This window comes from Solanum dulcamara, chromosome 7 (assembly GCF_947179165.1).
Source record: "Solanum dulcamara chromosome 7, daSolDulc1.2, whole genome shotgun sequence".
In the NCBI taxonomy this organism is placed as follows: domain Eukaryota; kingdom Viridiplantae; phylum Streptophyta; class Magnoliopsida; order Solanales; family Solanaceae; genus Solanum; species Solanum dulcamara.
In genome coordinates, this window is record NC_077243.1 from 24,723,282 (window position 1) to 24,745,273 (window position 21,992).

A 21,992-nucleotide genomic window follows, 5' to 3' on the forward strand; every position below is an offset into this window, starting at 1 on the left:
CACATCCACTATATCCATCTTCCACATTTTCTTACTGTCATACAAATATTTATCCTGTTTTATTTGCAGATCTCTTATATTTCTTTTATTGATATCATGTGAAAAATGTCATAATAACTAATAGGAAAAAGGCCTAAATATGCCATCGAATTATTAGCAAACTAAATGAAAAACAAAAGAAAACTCACCTTTTGATTAACCTCTACTATCAATTTCCCAAATCAAAACATGTGTGCTTCAAGAATCCCTTCAAATTATATTGCAAATAGAGGGAAAAAATGGACAGAAAAGGTATATATATTATTAATATAAAAACAGAGAAAGATGAAAAGAATAAACATGTTGGGTTTTTAATTTTTCTTTACAAACAAAACAATGAAAAAAATCCAACTCACATTATTTTAAGTATGATATTATTTGTTTCCTAGATTATGAATAGGAGTGTTTTTAAACCAACTATTTTATAGAATTTTTTAAAAGTAGTTGTTTTTCCTACGAAAGATGTTGCCTCGAAGCCTCTTGGTTGATTTTTTTATTTTTTTAAAATATTTTTTTTGTTTAGTTTTTTTCTCCTACGTTGAGGCTTCCTCTAGGGTAAATTTTTTTATTTTTTTTAATTGAGCAAACTTAGAACTACTTATTACAATAAATTTAGGATTCATTAATTTTTAAAATATTTTTTTTCTTACCATATATTTTAGGACTCTTTAATTTAAAAATATAAATTTTAGAAAAAATAGAAAAAATGATATTGTCTAAAGAATAATTTTTTTAATGAAGGACAAAAAGTTCAATCAATATTTTTAATGACCTTCATACTTCTAATATAGTAGTGTGCGGTGCACATAAAAAAGTTATCTAATAAAATTTGAATCTTTTTCAAACAAATAAAAAAGAAATTAAAGAGATATACCTTTGATTATTAAACTACTTCATTTGGCGGCAACTAACTTGTTTCATCCAATTTTACACTGGAGAATCCATTATCAATTGTTAATCATGTCTAATTCATATATAATCTTTAAAACTATTACCTAAAAGAAATAAAGAAAGACAGAAAGATGAAAATAATGAATGCAAGAGAAAAAGTAGAAGTAGAGGAACTTATGTCTTTTGTAAAGTTTGATCCAAAATATTACTTACATAGAATTGTAGAATTTTTTTAATATAAGATAAAATTCATTTTATATAAAATAAAATTTTAATTGATTTAGAAGTGTTTAATATTATGATTTATTAACTAAATTAAATAAGAAATTTTAATTGTTTTTAAAATTATAAAATAAATATTATTAATTATGAGACCAAATAATTTAACTAACGTTTTACAATATTATTACAAATCAACAACTATTGAATGCACTGTTAGATCGTAAGAAAAAAAATAACAATTTTAAAATAAATAAATCAACATATAACAACTATGGAAGCAGTGTTAGATTGTAAGAAAGGAATAACTATTTTAAATATTATCAAACTTTGAAAGTTTCTTTCAAACACGAAACTATGCGAATAAATGTATTAGGACTTTACAGTTATTAATCTTCTAATATCTATTATATATTAGGACTTCTTAATATTTTTCTTGTGATAATTAATTCAAGGAAAGAATTTGTACAAAATATAATTCTACATTGATTAAAATTCTAAATTTTAGGATTTTTTCAAAAAAAGGATCACTTTAGTAATTAAAATTTATCAGGACGGTAGTTTAAATTATAATTATATAAATATAGATAATAATTTAAGAAAAATAGTAAATGACGATTTTGTCTAAAGCAGAGTTCTTTCAATGAAAGACAAAAAGTTCAATCAACATTTTAAGAGTCTTCATGCTTTTAATATAGTACTAGCATCTATGGACGTGCTTTGCACGTTACTCCCTATCAATTAATATACAAAAAAATCTCGATAACTAATTCAAAGTCCCATCTCGATATCTGACTCGAAACTCGGCCTCTACATTCGACACCTGAATCGGGACTCAACTATAGAATCAAGACTCAATCTCGACTCTCAACTCAAGGACCCAATCCCATACACGTCCCAAGACTCGATCCAAGATTCGACTTCTGACTCGAGATCTAATCCCGACATTCAACCCTAGACCCAACTCGACCTCGATACCTGATACCCGATATTTATTCAGGACCCGACTTTCGATACCAACTTTCGACCTAGGATTAGATATGAATATTCGATCGGGATCCGACTCCGATCCTAGATTCGAGCCTGCACAGAATTCCAAACCAAAATCTAAACCTACCCAATCTTGACATCCGACATGAGAGCTGACCCCGACTTTTGACTCCTGATCCGGTATGACTTTTGACTCGAGACCCAACTCCGACATCAGATCTTGGACTTGACTGTGAATAGGGATTTGAACCTGAATCTTGACCTAGGATCTGATCATTAATTTTGACCTAGGACCCGACTCCAACTCTCAATTTGGGACTCGACGTCTAAATCAGGACCCGACCACGAGATTTGGCTTTTGAACCAAAATTTGATATTGACACTCGACTCCGACGATTGATTAAAGACCCACTCAACTACTTGACCTAGGACCCGACCTAGACTCTCGATCTGAAACTCTACTCCAACACCCAACACGAAACCCACTCTAATACCTAACTCGGGACCCAAACCTGACACACACTCGGGACTTACCTCAATTTCAGAGTCGCAATCCGACACAAATTGAAATTCGACTCCGATCTGACCTGGGATCAAGGAGCTGAGTCTCGAATCTTCTTGAATTTAGGAAAAATGATTAATGACGGAAGGTTGTATCTTATTGAATTGTTGATTGACATTTTGCCCTATACTGAAAAAACTCTATACAACATCAACAACCTAGTGAAATCCCACAACTGAAAAACTCTATAATAGAAAAAATTATCATTTACTATTTTTCTACAATAGAAAAAATTGTCATTTACTATTTTTTTTCCACTAGGTATGTTGATGTTGTTGTTTATTAGTTTTAAAAATAATTATTATGCAAATATGTAGGACTTTGAAATTAATTAAAGTTATAACTATTAAATATTTACTCATTAAGGATACAAAAATCATTCAATATTTAATGAATATTTGGTAAATCAATATTATAAAATGTGTAGAAATTTCTTACTCATGATTTACTTGAAATAGATTTAATGTTAAGCTCATAGTAGTATTAATAGGATAATATGTATCCTACAATAAACTTTTTTTTGGTTTCCCACCTTGTATCCGCTACCCACATTGGAGTTCGACTATTCCAGATTTGTGTCGCGTAGGGACCCATTTGGGGGAAAGCACTCCCTACAATAGATTTTTCTATATCCAGGGATCGAATCCGAGACCTTTGGTTAAGGAAGGAACAGCCCATCCACTGCACCACATCCTTTGATGGTATCTTGCAATAAACTTAGTCTTTACAGAAATATGTTTTGTTTAGTCCTAATAAAAAATTACATTTATACCCATTAGTAATTTTTTAGATAGAGAAAATTTTAACTTAAAAGGGCAAATAAGTAAATCAATTTTTAGTGGATATTTTAGTCAATCAACATTTATATTCATATTTTTATAATAATATAAATAGATAATATTATTTGAAAAGTTAAAGATGAAGCATGTAAAATAATAGGAGTATTTAACTCCTGCGTCAAATTAAATTGGGAGAACTTAAAAGAACCCAAACCTTTTGGATATTCCAAAAAGGTGTGCTAAAAATGGTAAGAAAGCAGAAGTGGAAATTTTAGTATTTTCCTATTAGTAGGAAAAGAAAAGTTTGGAAAATTTAGTATGCTCCTACAAGTTTTAGTAAAGAAAAAGTTGGAAAAAGGGAAAAGTTGATACAAGTATGGAGAGAAAAAAGAGGTTATAAAATTGGAATTCTCCTAAAACTCAACTATGTATTATAGGACTCTAGATAATTGACAATTTTATCCTAACTTAACATAAATTATGAAGAGCATAAATGTCGTTCAATATTTGAAGGAATTTTGGTCAACCAACATTGTTATTCATGCTTTTATAATAATGTGCTCGTTATTGTACTTGATAATATTGCTTGTATGTGTAAGACTAGGAAAGATGTAATAATGAAATAACTTCTAAGATCAATTACATAAAATGAACTTGTTGCTTGTGTAAGTATATGAAATATTCGTTATGGATTGTGATTGTTATTATGGTTAGGGTGGCAAATGAGTAGGTTGGATTGAATTTGGATGGATTGAGTTAAAATGGATTGGATCACAATCCATCCACATAAAATATGGGTAAATATGGTTTGAATAAAATGGTTGTAACCCACTTTAATCTCGTACACCAAAAAATATTAAATCAAAGCTAAATTGTTAATATCTCAACTCCTACCACCCCACCTCTATAATTTATTATTATTATTTGAATAACTTTTCATACAAAAGAAGAAATTTAATTTTTTACTCTGTATCCCACCCTACCCCACCCCCACCCCACCTCCCGCCCATACCCCCCCCAAAAAAAAAACAACTTTTTTTGCCCACTCTAACCCCCACTCCAACCCCCTCACCCATACCCCCGTGCCAAAAAAATTCAACATAAAAATAATATTTTTTTGAAAAACAAAAAAACAATTTGCCCACCTCACCCCCACCCCACGCACCCCCTCCCCAAAAAAATTCATAAAAATTCCCTACCCCCAGGACAACACCCCCACCCCCATCCCACACCAATTTTTTTTTTAAAATTTTTAATTTTTTTTCATCCCCACATCCACCCCACCTCAATTTTTATTTTTATTTTCAAAAACAAATAGTGCAATTAGAGATTTTTCTTATAAGTGGGTGATATATGGATATATATGAAATTTCATGTTTTATCCATTTTGTCATTATTTGTATGAGCTTAAAATGGTTGAAGCTCATATTTATCCATTTAAGAAAATATGAGTAATCCACTTAATTTAATATGGACCAAATGGACTAATTTCACTTATACTGGCTGAAATTGCCATCCCTAATTGTGGTTGTGATTGATATATATATATATATATATATATATATATATATATATATATATATATATATATATATATATATATATATATATATATATAGGGATCGGGTGTCACGTGCCGACACATACACATATAGAATCGGGTGTCACGTTCCAACACACACACACACATATAAGGATCGGGTGTCATGTTCCAACACACACACATATATAAGGATCGAGTGTCACGTGCCAACACATATAAATATTGGATCGAATATCACGTTCCGACACATATATTAACAGTTTGGGTATGGGTTTCATGAGAGGACCAGGTATGTCTTATGGTTCCATGATAGAACCAATTGATTATTGTAACTGTGATTAAGCATGTCCATCCTGTGTAATAATTGTTACGAAAGGACGAAAGGTCCAAGTGTTTACCGTGTTGACTGTTATATTTGAGATTAACACTGTGAAATTGTATATTGCTCCTGAAATGGTAAATTGATAATGTGTTCTTCTATATGCCTATTTGAATTATGTTATTGTATCTAGATGCGTCTGAATCGTAGATATGAGGTCGTGGGTAAACAAGTGGAGAGTCGTTGATGTGTTGTTTAGTGGGATTAGTGATTTAGAGTCAGATATTAATGGTATCCTGTTGCTACATGTGTAAAAAGGGGATTGGAAGAGAATTAGGAGATTCTGTCTCCGAGCAGGCTGCCCTGGCTGGAGGAATTCCGCTATGGCGAGACCTCCATAGTGGGTAAGGTCCCGCCATGGCGGGCCAGTACGGTTAAGAGAGGAGTCTTAGTCCACCTAAATGTTTCCCTCCTTCAAGTGAGATGCTAATTATTCTAGGAATAAGTGTTGGTGTGAAAACTTAAGGAAAGTAGACTGGTTAGAAAGAATTAGTGGTTGTCCTAGTTCGGAAACACTTCTATGTGTTAGAAGGGCTAGATCTTGATTTGTATTAGAGTTAGCGGCAGACCTACTAGAAGGGATAAGTATTAGGCTTGAATGACAGTAAGAAGGTAAATAGGAATGATAAAAGTTTGTGCATAAAAGTTTGGCGGTGTATTCCTCAAGATCATGTTTTCTTATTGTTGATTTCTTTATATTATGCGGTAGATATCGGGTTGACCAATGATGCCTACCAGTACGTGTTGTCTGTACTGATACTACTATTGCTATGCCACTTGGCATAGTATAGTTACAGGGTCAGTGATGTTTCTTAGGTAAAGACGAAGATGATTCTCCAACAGCTTCTAGTCTTTCTTGTGGTGGGAGTGTGTCATTACTCTATGTATACTCTGATCTTTAGAAGCTCTTGTACCTACTTAGACTAGCTCCTTATGAGGGTTTTCAGTGTATTTCATAATTAATTTAATTAGTAAAGAGATTTCTTATGTCTTCCTAACTTCCGCATTGACTTGATTTCAAAATTGGTGTGAGGATTCTCCTATCCAAACATTAGAGTAGGTGCCCACATGGCCTAGTGGGTTGGGTCATGGCATTTAGTGTTTGTTTCACCGAAAAAATTATTCTTCTTGGGGATTTCAATTTCAATTATTTGTCACTGAAAAAGAACTATGGGGGGGCCATACAAATGATAGGATCCTAATCCTACTGATCCTACAAAGTTAGGTGAATGGATGATTAAAGATGCTCGGGAACACCATCAATTTCTAGTAGAAAAATTGATGTTTCTTGATCCACCAGCATCAATTTGACAATGCGCTCCGTTAATAGTTGGAGTCAATCACACCCTCGCTGTTATAAACACACATATCTGGCCTTATTTTCCAATTCAACAAATGGAATTATTAAGAAAATAATGAAATCCATAAAGCTAAAATGAAAATAAAAAATGAAATAAGAAAAGGAAAAAAAAAAAAAGAGTACCTAGTCTTCTTCCCACACATACTAACCTGAATCCTAACCTTCCCTACAACATCATCTCCTCCAAAATAACCATAAAACAACCATGCTGTCAACCTTCCAGTCTTCCTTTACTCCATGACAGTATCCCTTTCTCATTCTCATCAAACATCCATCACCAAAGAAAAATCAATCCTCTCTGGTGCCTTACAGTGAAATCACTGAAATAACTACTTAAAAATTCCTCAGCAACATATATACAGACAACCATTTCAATCCGGAACGATTTTTATTTTGTCCATGACAAAAATTACTGCCGTTCCACCATAACATTAAAAAAGAGTTTGTGACTTTACAAATACAGCGGTCTAAGTTTAGTGACTATTCTTGAATTTAACATGTTAATATAACTCATAACTCATCTGCCAGTGGAGCAATTAAATTAAACAAAAAAGGAAGAGAAAATTACAGAATGTACCTTAATTCAATATGCCCCACAGTTACTTCGTCAGATATTTGCTTATACTTGATCGAAGTTGGATATTCACTGTCAGGTGATGGTGCAAACAGTAATATGTCCAGCAACAAATCTGACAAGACCTGTTGAATTTTCACTTAGTCGCCATATATTAATGGCTTAATTCCTCTGAAATATCCCGGATAATTCATTCCGTCAGCAATAACATCATCTTGGCCAACAACAGCATTCTATTACACTCCCAACAAAAAATCTTCTTTATCAATGGTCAGCGAACCATCCTCAAAGCTTTCCACAGCAACATCCTAGTGATCTTAGGCATCAGTACTTGCCTCGAGATACTGCTTCTGGCTTTCTGTCAAATATGTGACCTCCAACAATGAGTTTGTAAAGCACATACCATCCAGAGGATTCTTTGTTCAGTGACAATGTACGCCAACTCTTTCATCCAAGAATAACACTTCTTTTTCTGTTGCCTCTGAACTCGTAGTGCTTTGATGCAATTCAGGATTAGCAAAAAAATAAACGTGATAAAACTGAAAATGACAAAAAAGATAAGGAGACTCCTCTTTTCAAAAAGAAAAAACTAAAAAACCAAATCAAATTATTTAAGCATTCAATAGACATTCTATAAAATTTACATTTTGTTCAGCATCTAGTCTTCTTACCAGTGACAGAATTGATCCACTAACTTGTGTTAACCTATTTGGGTGCCTATGTAGTTTATCCAAAATCTAAACACGAATAATCAGGAGAACACACCTCCAGGATTACCTAAAGGTTGTCTGCTGCACATAGCATACAACCACTTCACAAATTCGACACGACCAGTACATAGACGCGGCATATCAGATTCCTGAAAAAGGAACAAAAAATAGGATTATGTACACTTGAGAACCTCCAGGTCAATAGGTCATCAAACATTAGAGTCAAGAGAATACCATACTATATTAGAAATTGTAAGCAAAAAAAACAGAGTTAATAAATATAGAGTTGGTGGTTTACAACAATTTACCAAAGGGAATTCTGAGGGTACACAAGCTACAATGTGCAGCTCCACACAAAAGTCCATATTCTGTTGATACACACGGACCAGGGAAGGAAGCCCAACAATATCAGATCATATCCAACCTCTACCTTGTGTTCATCATAAATCTTCTTTTCTTAAGAAGCAAATCATACATAAAATGAGCTTCGTGCCACTTATTTTCTTCATCTAGTATACAAATCAACAATTTAAGATTACGGCCACAAGGGACATATTTATTGGCAAGCATATCGTGACATATCTTCAGTGCATGAACATTCCAATTATTAGCACAAAAAGAACTGAGAAGACTTTCATATGATGCCTTAGAAGGGGCCAATCCTTTTTTGAGCATTGTATATGAGAGCGATAGAGCATCCATGAGCCTTCCATGTCTGCATAGACCTCTTATTAAAGTGTTGTAGACGATGTTATCTTGAGGACAACCTTGTGCATTCATTCTGTTGAAAAGACTAACAGGACAATCAATTTCACCACTTCGGAAATGCCCATCAATTAGAATAGTAAAAGTAACTTGATTTGGTTGGATGCCTTCATTTTGCATTGTATCAAGGTTCTTGTATGCATCTTCAATACTCTCTGACCAGCAAAACCCAGAAATTATGCCATTATACAAGTACAAATTTGGCATAAGGGGAGTGTTCTTCACTTTGTTTATCAGCCAAAGTGCAAAATATTTTTTTTGTTCCTGAGAGCTAACTGAGATTTTTCAAACCGGTTTCCTTAGGCAACATAGCACTCTGATGAAGTAAACGGAACAACATTTCCTTAGATTTTTCATACCTTCTCTGTGGAACAAGCCTTTTTCCATCAAGTGACCTAATATTTCTAGAAATGCCACTGACCAAAGTAATATAAGTTACCAGGTCTAGCTCAATCTCACTTCTTTCCATCAAATCAACCAACTTAAATGCAAATTCAATCTCTCTCTTCCTTAAGATTTGTTTTTTAAGTGAAGTATAAATAACAATATTTGGCATGAAACCCTCTTCCATCATTCGATCGAGGTATACACAACTCTTTTCTATCATGTTTTTTTTGAACTAACCCATTTATAAGAGCAATATAAGCATAGTGGCTTGGTTGGACTCCATCTTCCAACATTTTATCGAAAAGCTCATGGACCTGAATAGCTCGATAGAGAATTAATCATTGTCCCACACAAAGTTTTATCAGGATAAATTCCAGCCTCGAGCATTCTCCGGAAAACTCCAAGGGCCTCGCCTATTCTCTTTTTTCTACCCAAACACCCAATGACGGAGTCATATATAGCAACACTAGGTTTCAATCCACTCTCTTCCATTTGGTCCAGAATTTCTAGTGCTGATTGTATGTCACCCTGTTTACAGTATTCATTTACCATAATCAAGAATGTTGCTTGATTTGGAACATGACCTTGATCTTGCATAACTTCAACAAGACACTATGCATCCTCATGTAGTCCCTTTTGGTAAAGGCACTTGATCATGGAATTATAAGCTGACAGCGAAGGCTGAAGAGAAAGGCTTGCCATTTTATCCATGCAAAGCTGAGCAGAATCAAGTTCTCCTCCTAGACACAAAGCAATCATGTATATATTGAAAGCAACACTAGCCAGAGGTAAGTTTCTTGCCATAATTTCTCCCAAGAGACAATCAATATCAAGCATGATATCAGAAGTAACTTTACGACTGGTAGGGCTAGGGATGTAAGAGAGGTCAATACCACAACCGTTCTTGGCAATAGCCCGCAAAAATGTGCATGCTAGACTAATCTCTGACCCTTTTGGATGATTGTTGATCAAGGTAAAAAAACAGAACATGGTCAGGAACCAATCCAGTGTACAACATCTTCCTGTATAAGTCATCTACTTTTGCTGACTGATTCTCTTTATAAAGTTCACAGATTAAAGCAGTATAAGAGTGAACACTGGGAGCACCATTGCATTGATTGATGTCATCTAATGGCATCAATGTAAAATCAACTTTATGGTCCTTGAAATACTTAACAATCGTGATTTGGTAACTTACTGCATCAGGTTCTAATCCAAATTCAACCATCTGCTGATGCAGCACCCAACCCTTGTCGAACATGCCCAAGTTTGTAAACCCATTTATCAGTGTGTTGTAAGTATACTTATAGGTTCACAACCCAACTTGAGCATTCTGAGAAATACCATCATAGCCGTCTTCATTTTCTGGGTCTTGGAATAGCCGTTGACGAGAGTCGTGTACATGACTTTATCCAAAACAAAACCATAAGACTCCATATCCATGCTCAACAATTGCGCTTCCTCAACTCTACCTCTCTTACAAAACTTTTGTATTAAGAACTTACTAAAAGCTCATTTTTTTTCTTTTCCTTCCTTTGTTTTGGTTAAGATTTCTATATGAGATTATTTAAATTAGTACTTCATGCAAATGTTTTTCCTTCATTCCCCCTCTGGTTTTCCACTTTTTAATAATGCATTTGCTTCTCTTTTGATCTTATTTGGATGAGTGATCTCTTTTTTCTTGCTTTTCTTGAAAAAAATTAAATATAAAAGAATACTGTAGAGAATGATCCGCAGTCCAAAGAAACAAAATATATTAGGGATGTTAAAAATCTAATCGAAAAAATATTATTGATTTATCGGTAATGAGTTACTATTTGGATGATTCGGTTATGATAATTTTCTTTTACTGGGTTATTAGTTTAATAACGACTTAAGATTTTTTCTTAGCGGATTAACCGATAACCCGATAATAATTATCAAATAACAATTTTACCCTTAGGTATATAAATTCACTTGACCTTAGAGTCTAAAAGATTGTGTTGTGTATATTTTCACTTGTTCAGTTATTATTATTAGCTTATATTTAGCTTTGTCGTTTCTCTTTTTGTAGTTAAGCATTTGAGTGCACTACAATTTGATATAAGTTTACTATATGGGTCGTTATTAGCAGTATAAAATGTGTGCATTTGTTTGAGGTAAACATGTGGAAAACAAAAGATAGAAGAACCAAAAATTCTTCATAAGCCTGATACACTAAGCTTTCGCTATGCAAGGAGTCTGGAGAAGGACTAGACCGTAAGGGTTTATTATATGTACACTTACCTTGCATCTCAAAGAGAAACTGTTTCACCACCAACATCTTTACCAATTACGCCGAGACCCCCTCTTATCTAAAGCACAAATCTCCAGAATTTTTGGCTTGTATGCACTATCTATATTAGCTTTAATTCTTTATATATTGTCTACTATCCTATTCTGAGCCATATTTATAATTATGTGTTGTTGAAAGCTAAATGAACTTAGATTTTGTCATTCAATATCTTATTCATAAGAGATAAATCGATAACGGAGCCATTAACAACTAATAATGGAAAACTTAACAATTATGTGTTGGTTTAGCATATCTACACTTGATCATAACTCATAAGTCAGATGAAACATGCAACAGATGTATTGAAGGAAGCTCACAAATATGATTTGTGATGCTAAATTAAATCACATTGTTCTTGTCTTAGCAGCTTAATTAATGCGTTGCGATACAGAATGGTGAATTTTGAGGAATTGTGTGTTGTTGCATTAAGTTTGTATTATTTTGGCTACTTTCTCATGCCCATGTATAGATGTAACTTTTCTCCGTTGAATAAATTGACAGAAGTTGAGTTTGGTTTATAAGTGGACTACCTTTTTAAAGAACATGGACTATTAATGCTCCACACGAAAGATATAGGATCATTTTAAGCTTTAATCCAAAGATAGTGGACTATTTTGATCCTTTTCTCTTCAAAAATAACTATAATTTTGAACTTAATTAAAAATTTAGAATTATAATTTAATAAATTATGACTTATAGCTACATGTTAAAAGGAGCAAAAAGGCAAGGGAGAATGGAAAAGAGAGGAGAGAGCAATTAGGGGGAGAGAGAGTATGAATACATGTAATAGAGATAGTTTCAAATATATACAATAAAGTAGTAATTCGATTACAACAAATATAGACATGTTTTTACTTACCTAAAAAAGTAGTCAATAATCATACAAAGTATACATCGATTATATACTATAATAATACACTCAAAAAATTAAATATAACTTACTTATATACTAATTATATAATATAATACACTCAAAAAGCTAAATATAGTTGAACTATACATAAAAGAAAAGACATAAACACACTACTGAAGTTGTCCCATTTTTTCAAAAAGACACCTTAACTTTGAATGTGTTTTATTACCCCACGAAACTAATTAATACCTTTGTAAATAGACCATTTTGATCCATTTTGGCCTGACATCTATAAACACGCACTTCATTCCTTTTCTCTATTAATGCACGTTCTTCGCCAAATTGCAATAGAGCCGTTGGGGGCCATTTTAGAGCTCTCTAATAAAATCAGCTCAAAAGGTAAGAATTTCATTTAATTTATTATCTGAAAATTTAATTTATTATTTGAAAAGGTATAATTTCTTCTTAATTTCTTTTAAATTTGAGAAATCAAGATATGTTTTGTGTTTAGGTTTTGAAGGAAAATCTTTTTATAATGTCAAATTCAATCTTGATTAGTGTTTGTAATGATGAGAATGATCCAACGTTGTATGTGAAAATTTGATGCAAACATAGAGACTTACTTTCAATGCAAACTTCGTGGTTGGACGACAATCCAGCTCGAAGATTTTGGTCTTGTCCACGCTATCATGTATTTTCTGTAAATAAATACTTTATTTCTGGAGATCTCTTGTTTCTTGTTGTTTTTACTTTTGTTTAATTTTTTTTGCTTATTTTAGGAGAATTCGTGCAATTTCTTTAGATGGAGGGATCATGAAGATGGTGATATACGATCCAAGTTCATTATTTCGAAATTGGCGAAGAGAATTAAGGAGTTAGAAGAAGCATTACTCTTTTATGAAAGTCATGTTGATAGTAACAAATGGTTGATGAAGGAGATGAAGAAGAAGAGCAAATGTTGTAACCGGAAGCTAATAGTCTTTATTGTCGTCATGTTTTTTCTATTTTTAAGCCTTACCAAGAATGTGAAGGATGGAAGATGTAGTTGTGCGCAATCGAACTTGCCATAGTTCTACCCTACATCTTTAGTTTGGTTATGTTTTTAGCTTATATTGTCGGAATAGTTACGACTTGAACAAGTTGGAAGTGTATTTGGTTGTGCAAGGCTTTATAAAATCAACATTTGTATCACTTTCAAATTGGTCAATCCTTCGATATTTTCTGTCTATTTTATTGGGGTATCCATTTGATCAAATTTACAAAGATATTCATATAACTAAAAGTATCAAAACTATTGTACCAATTGTACAAAATGAAGACTTCATTCCAACATAACTAATATTTCAATTTGAACTAAAACCAATAACTTGATCTTGTTTGTTTGGTACCTAACAAAAACAGAATTTGACACCTAAAGGTACCTAACAAAAATAGTGTTTGATTGGTACCTAACAAAAACAAATTTCAACAAAAAAATAGCACCAAATTAATATTTGTTTGTCAATACTAACAACACAATATCAGAATTGTCTATTTCTATGGCACATGGGTCTTCCTAGTTGAACTGATTTTGACTTTGATTAGTAGCAGCAGCTGCAGGCCTGGTTTGGATAACTTTTTCAGCCCTCATTCTTTCTAGATTGCTAGTGGTAATAGTTGTCTTCCCTTTTCATTTGAAGTCACGTCTTGGTGTGTAGCCAATATCACCAGTAACAACATCAACCTTCTTTCTCACTCTTATATCCGTATTGATTACTCTTCTACTTGGCAAATCAGGCTGCATAGTCAAATAAGAAAGAAGTTATTTAAAACAAATGATATTCAGGCGGCATATAAAATTTGAAATATGCATATACAAAGGCACTACTTACATTAAGAGTTGTAAAGTCATCTTCAGCTTGGTATATTCCAACCCCTACCATCCCTGATCTTTTAAAAGTTCTTGTTTGTCCTTCACTGGTGTCTTCAAAACTATTTTGACTATGTTGAGACATTTCTCTTCCTCTACCTATGCTTTCATTCACATTTCTTTCTTGACATATTCCTCTACCTCTACCACTTACATGCTATTTATTGAAATTCAAATATATATATATATATATATATATATATATATATATATATATTGTCCATAAATATTAGTATTACCTCTGTGTGTGTAGTAGTTCCTTGTGACTGGGTTGTAACACCTGCAGGACTAGAACAACCTCTTCCTCTACCTATTCCTCTGCCTCTACCAGTTATATGTTGTTTATTGAAATTCTAATATTAGTGTGTGTGTATATATATATATATATATATATATATTGTCTATAAATGATAGAATAATTATATGTATTACCTCTGTGTGTGCAATAGTAGCAGCTGCAGATTGAGTTGTAACATCTGCAGGACTTGAAACACTACCTCTTCCTCTACATCTTTCTCTACCACTTTCATTGATTGTGGTGGCTTAATTTTACACATATTAGTACCGATATTATAACTATTTTTTTTACAAATCAATACATTACCCGTGAAGAGGCTCTAGGTGGATGGGTTGAACCATTACCTCTTTCTCTACCTCTTACTCACCAGTAGCCTGATATTTATATTTATATTTATATATATATATATATAAAAGGGCAGCCCGGTGCACTTAAGCTCCCGCTATGCGCAGGGTCCGGGGAAGGGCCCAACCACAAGGGTCTGTTGTACGCAGCCTTACCTTGCATTTCTGCCAGAGGCTGTTTCCAAGGCTTGAACCCGTGACCTCCTGGTCACATGGCAGCAACTTTACATTTATATATATATATCAGTACATGTGCATTAGCTTACATTTGAAAGTAACAAATAAAGACAAATAAAAAATACTTTTGTCTGAGAAGATGTTTCAGTTGGTTGACTTGGACCACTGCCTCTTGGTCTGCCTCTTACTCTTCCTCTTTCATGTATGTTCATATATTAATGATATACATGTACATATAGCTTACATTTAAGCCACTCAAATAAAAGTACCTGTGTTTGAAAAGAAGTTTCAGCTGATTGACTTGGACCAACTTGGTCTCTTGTAGGACATCCTTTTTTATTATGTCTTTGTGTACCACATTTAGTACAACTCATAACAACACCACATTTTCTAAGTTTTTCAGTTTTTCTACTTTCAATTACCTCCTTTGTTCTAACCTTACTTGGTCTTCCAGGTAGTTGTTTGATCTTTGATGGCTTTACACTTTGATTATTTGATGTTGGCCACATTTTCAAGTTATTCATTGGCTGAATAAAATGGGCATATGTGTTGAGGTAGGTCTCCTTGCTATAAAAACTATCCACATAATTGATTGGTTCCAACTCCTTGTAATGCAGAGCAACAACACCATGAGGACAAGGAATGCCCCTAAGTTGCCAAGATTTGCAACTACAACTCCTCCTACTAACAATGTTCACTGTATGTGTAAAATTAAAATGTTTAATCTCAAAACTTCTTTCTCCATTCCAAGATAAGCTGCACTGCATAGACTTGTCAATATTTTCTTGTAAAATCTTCAAAGAAATAGGAGATATATCAGTGATTCAAGTGTTGGAGAACTATCTCAAATCACCAATTCTTTTCATCATCTTCACTTTAATCTCCTCAATCATTGAAATGATATTTTTATATCTTGCAGGTAGTATCCATGCATTAAAACTTTCTGCCATATTGTTAGTCCACAACATCACATTTGCTATGGTCTTAAAAATATCGCTTACACTATGTATCTAAGTTGTACCATAAAAGATCATCCAAATATGCCTTTTCTAAAATATGATCACCCATGATCTCTTGTAACACTCTGGCCCTAGCTCTTCCCACTGTTGTCCTACCTACATGGATATCCAACTCTTTTCTAATAATTTCCTTCAACATCACAATGCTAATGTTTGGTTGTTGAGTTATTCTCTCTTTGTATTTAGTGGCCAGAAACTTTGAGTTGCAAAGATAGTTAAAAATTGATGTCAAACATCTATGGACAGGGTTGTATCTTTTAACTATGAAATCTCCACTAATTTTATCCTTACTTTCACACAACAATCAAGGACAAGTCTCTTTGCAACATCTCACTCGAACTCTATCAGACTCATTCATATATTTTTCGATTTGGATTTTTTCTTGGACTGCATATTTTGTCACTGCCAGCCTAAATTTCTCAAAACTTTCAAAAACTAGGCCTAATTCCCAAACAATATTTTCAGAAGTTTCATCAAACATAACTCTATTTGAGATTTTCTTCCTTCTAACAGGTTTATGCACTACTTGATCAACTTCTTCACCATCTCCCCAACCTATTCCATTATCTATTTCAAAGCTAGGAGCTTCATTACTTAGATAATAAGGTTCATCACCTCCTAGCTTACAATCTAATCTTTCCTTAATATCAATATTTATCTCATCATATCTTATATCTAGACCCTTTTCATTAACACGAATTTGTTCTGAAGTAGTACCTCTACTTCTCATTTGTGGCCTTTTGAAATGCCTCTTACTTTCCCTTATATCGACATACTCTTGATGGACATCACTTTCAACCTCAATATTTCACTAGTATCCTCTTCTGATCCTGAAACATCTTCTAGTTCATCATAAGTTGGATCAGTAAAAAGAGGAGGTACTATAGAAGGAGGAGGCACAGTAAAAGGAGAAGGTACAATAGAAGGAGGAGGCACAACAGTAGGAGAAGGTACACTACAAGGAGGAGGCACAACAGAAGGAGAAGACACACTACAAGAAGGAGGTACAACAGAAGGAGAAGCTACAGGAACAGCCGAAGGAGAAGCTACAGGAGATGAACGCACAGTAGAAGGAGAAGCTACAAGAAATGAACACACGGTATAAGAAGGAACTTCAAAAGTAGTGTTGGAAGTTTCAGGATCAAATGAAGTCTCCATAGTAGGATTTGAAGGAGAAGTAAAAGAAGGAGGTTGATTATTAAGGTTACAATCTTCAGCCTCATTCAAAGATTCCTCACCTAACAAATTGTCGCTCACATTAGGGACATACTCCAATTCAAGTGAGGCCTAATCAGGTTTATCTAAGCCATGAAGAACATACACCTCAACTTTATCCCCATTTTTTATCATGTTGAAAATGTCAAATATAACCTTGTTACAATTAATAAGAACCAGTAGCCCATCCCATTTAATGAAAAAGTCACATTCTGTAGTATATCCTAGATCCTTTATGTAGCTCTTCAACTCAAAGTAAGACATTCTATCAACATCTATATCTAGGAATTCTTACTCACTCCCCTAAATATATTCTGATGGGGGACCAAAATCAATTTTGCCCCCATTATACCATCTTAAAGTTATCAGAACAAATGACATGAAGATTCCAAAAAGAAGCATGTAGACAAATCAATTTAACCACACATTCAGAAATAATTTAATCACACATTCAAAAATAATTCACACTGCAGTATTCAACATTACACTAGCACTAACAGTTGCACTAACAATAACACTAAGTCCATAATACAAATCAACTCATATGATTTCTACAATACTACACTAGAAAGGGTGAAATCTACAAAATCTTAATAATAGCACTAAATCGATAACACAATATAATACTAACAGTTACCCAGCTAGAACTAAGTCTATAACACAACAAAACACAACAATGTCAATTCTAACATTTTTTAACACTAAAATAAATCCAAATCATGTGTTTTTTCCCGAAAAATCACAAATGCATGAAGAAAAATATGATCTTTACTACATAAATATGAACAGACTAACTTGTTAACCTTAAATTTCTTCTTTACCCAGCTAGTACCCCCAACAAATTGACGAAAAAATGTAAAAATTGGAGTGTGAATTCGAAGAGTCGATCATTTCTTCAGAGGAAAAGAAAGAGAGGAAGTGAGAAATGGGAAGAGGAAAAGTGAAGCGTCCTTTTGAATTATTTCGGGTCGGGTTTATTGTTAAACCCATGTTTTAAAGTAAAATAAATAATTTAAAAAAGGTGAGCATCACGCGCTTCTACATATACACGGATTGATGATAAATTAGGTTAAAATGGTCCATTTACAAAGGTATTAAATAGTTTCATGGGGTAATAGGACACATTCAAAGTTAAGGTATCTTTTTGCAAAAAATGGAACAACTTCCATAGTGTGTTCATGTCTTTTCTCTATACATAAAGTACACATTGATTATACATAAAATATATATTGACTATTCAATTCGACCAACTCAAAATCTCCTCTAAATAGTCCCAAATTTTAGATCTGAGATTTTATTGATGTTTTGAGTCTTTTGATATATAACTCTCAAAAAATGATTCACGTTTGCGGTACGTCAAATTTTAAAGAATAAGAGAAAGCAACAAAGAAGAAGAAGAAGAAGAAGATTGTGTCTAGTCATATTTTGGTTAAATAATATTGTCGGACGATCATTTTTCCTAATTTGTATAAATTAGGTTAAATAGATGGAAAATAAAATTTATGAGCTGACATTCTACGTAATTATCCTCATATTTTATTTGTTGTATCAGGTTGTATCACGAACATAATTGATACAATTGATTTGTATCAACAACTATAATTGTATCAGATTATATCAATGAATATATTTGTATTAAGTATATATGTTCCTTGTGTATTCACTTTGTATTAATGAATATAGTTATATCAAGTGTATATTTTTCTTGTGTATTCACTCTTGAGTGTCTCCGCAATTATATATGTTCTTTATTTATCTATTATGTATCAAGTGTATCTACAAATGAATACAATTGTATAAAGTGTTTTTGTTTCTTGTGTATTCACTTTGTATCAATATATTTGAGTATATTTGTAGCTGGCTGTAGATTTGTATCAATATTTTTAATTGTATTTTTTTCTTGTTATATTTGTATCATATGTTGTATATTGTTTTAAAATACGATTGATACAATATTATATCTCTCTTTCATTCATGCATATTGAAAGTCTAAGTATGAAACCAAAAGAGGAGGAGAGGAAGAATAAATTGAGGTCTCCACATCTCTCGCATGATTAAAATTTCTTGCATGATTTGTATCAGTAATATCCCATCTGAACTCTAGGTCCTTTGTTGCTTATTAGATTTCAATTCAAGCTGGAGACAGAGATCGGGAGGGACAAGAAAAAAAGAGATGGGAGTGAGAGAGGAGAGAGTTGAACGACAGAGGGAGAGCGGGGAAGAAAGAGGTGAGCGGGAGTTCGAGAGAGAGGAGAGTATTGCTATAAAACTGTAAGTATAACTATGTAATGTAATTCTTTAAAACTAGGCGGAATCCATCGGTATCCACCTACAGTTGGCATCAACTTTCACTTAGACACCTCAACTAGACTTTGTTCATTTTAAAAAACCTCATGTTCGTCCCCGTTGTGTCATTTTGACATTTTTTTCATCATTTCTTATTAATTCGAAGCACATGTTAACCAAACGTGTCAATATGAATTAAATAGTCAATTATATCATGCCAACTCATTTAAAGCCATATCATTATACACACATAATTTTCTTTAAAAAAAATAATGATCAAAACACATGACAAAGTAACTAATGAATAGATGATATACGGGTTTTTTATTCAAATAATTACAAAAAAAAAAAAAAGAATTTTGACCAATAAAAAGAAAAATTATTTTGCAGACTCCCTCTCACCTCCACCACCACACAGTTATCTTCTCCGCCACGTCCGTTTCCACACAACCATCTTCTCTATCATATTCCTTCTTTTTTTTCATGGTCTTTTCCGTCAACCCCATTTTGATTGATCGTCTTCTTGCCGCACACTTTCCATTTCTTCATATGATTTGATTTTTAGAAGAGCAAATATGAAATTTGACAAGTTATGATGACTGCCTGAAAATTTCAAATAATAGTTATTATACACATCAGAAACACTAATAGTGAGAAATGTTTCACCCCATATATGAACATCAATTCTTCTTGAATTGCACATTAGGCTACAATCATGATTGCAAATTATTTTTTTCTCTATTTTTTTTTTAAAAAAAGAAGTTTAGATTTAACTTGCACCATTAATTTGTTATTTTTGATTTTGGAATGAACCCGTCTTCTTTTAATTTGGCCATTGCAAACTAAACAAATTTGAGTAAAAAAATTCAATGTCTATTGAAAGATTATAAGATTGGAAAAATAATGAAAGAGGTAGCAACTGAAAAATGGGGAAGAAGAAGAGAAATATAAATAAAAGGGAAACTGACGTAACCATTTCTAACAATAATTTTTTTTAATGGATACTTATAATACATTTATAATACAATTTTAATATATATTATCTAGAATAATTTATAAAACTCATATAATACAAGTTTTATTCATAGATAATATATTTATCACACTTTAATACACTTATAATACATTGTGTCAATTTTTTACCAAACAAGTATAATATATTTTAAAACACTTATAATCCATTTATATTGCATGCATAATTTACTTTTAATACATGACAAATATATCTATATATTGTTATATATTGCTATAAATGATCAGTAATTATTTATTAAAAAGTGTTCTTTCTAATAATTTTTTCTAAATAAAATAGGCTAAATAAGCCTATCATGATGCACCATTAGTCCATTAGTGAGTGTGATACATTCACTTTAGCACATCATCAAAAAAAGTCACAATGACAGACATGAGACGTTTAAAATATACAAAGTCTGATAACTTTGACTTCTTCTTATTATCTATAACTTTTTTCCTTCAAATTTTTGAAGTTAGAATAATACTCCATCAAAATTAAGAGTCATTGAAAAATGTTGAACAAAGTGAATTATAATTTTTTTAAAAAAATTCTTCTTAGATTTTCAAGCATTGCCACAATCGTATTAAAGTGGATTATACCAAATTATCAACTTCATGAATCAAATTCTATTATTTTAACTATATTATTTTGTATCTAATAATTTTCAACCAATTGCTTATAGAATTTCGTTAACAATTCTTATATGATTGCTTCAACGAAAGAGTATTTTTTAACACTGAAATTGATGAACTTTTACCTAAAATTAATAATTAAAAAACAAATTAGTCAAAACATCGATTATAAAATTTTATTACATATTTTGTATCTATAATAAAATAATTTAAAAAATATTCCAACACCACCCTTTCCAGACTTCACTTGTGAAAATTATGTTGAGCCACTCCCAACATCACTCTCTCTAGACTTCACTTATGAAATTACTTGCAACATATAATAGTATTTAATTGAGGCACTAAAGTCCGATAATGATGTAATCTTTCAACTCAAACATTTAGGGCTAGTTTGGTAACGGGGAGAGGAATAACTAATTTAAAAATTAATTGTAGAATGCATTTATTCCATTTTGGTTCGAATAAACTCGTGACATAACTTATCCCCAAATTAGTTATTCCAAAATTATTATATTATTTTTATCCTACATTGAGGGTGAAATTACAATTCTAGTACAACAAGCCCTTGGTGTGCATAACTTGGATCCCAGTGTGTAAAAAATGAATTATTAGGATAACGCTATCTTTAGATCATGCAAAAGGATTATGTTTGACAAACTGTGTCGTGGGGGCTTTATTAATTTTAGTGCTAGCCGTAGTGACAATATGTTGGTGATTAAAAAGCTTCTGGTC

The 21,992-nt window shown here is 32.5% G+C and overlaps 1 protein-coding gene and 1 pseudogene across 1 annotated transcript; both read right to left on the minus strand.

Annotated features, from left to right (window-relative positions):
* Nucleotides 1-7,119: 7,119 nt before the first annotated feature.
* LOC129894630 (pentatricopeptide repeat-containing protein At5g62370-like) lies at nucleotides 7,120-16,842 on the minus strand (annotated as a pseudogene).
* A 32-nt stretch (nucleotides 16,843-16,874) lies between these two features.
* LOC129894631 (uncharacterized) lies at nucleotides 16,875-17,591 on the minus strand. Its single transcript, XM_055970308.1, has 2 exons — nucleotides 17,505-17,591; nucleotides 16,875-17,399 (listed from the first exon to the last, which is right to left on the minus strand). Exons 1-2 carry the CDS (start codon nucleotides 17,589-17,591, stop codon nucleotides 16,875-16,877), a joined length of 612 nt encoding a protein of 203 aa, XP_055826283.1.
* Between the last annotated feature and the right edge of the window lie 4,401 nt (nucleotides 17,592-21,992).

What these genes read in the sequence shown, in the direction of transcription:
- LOC129894631 (XM_055970308.1), bottom strand. Translation starts at nt 17,591, where the DNA reads ATGTCTTACTTTGAGTTGAAGAGCTACATAAAGGATCTAGGATATACT. An exon ending in TTAAATGGGATGGGCTACTG is followed by an intron (nt 17,400 to 17,504) that starts GTTCTTATTAAT and finishes AAACCTGATTAG; the next exon opens with GCCTCACTTGAATTGGAGTA.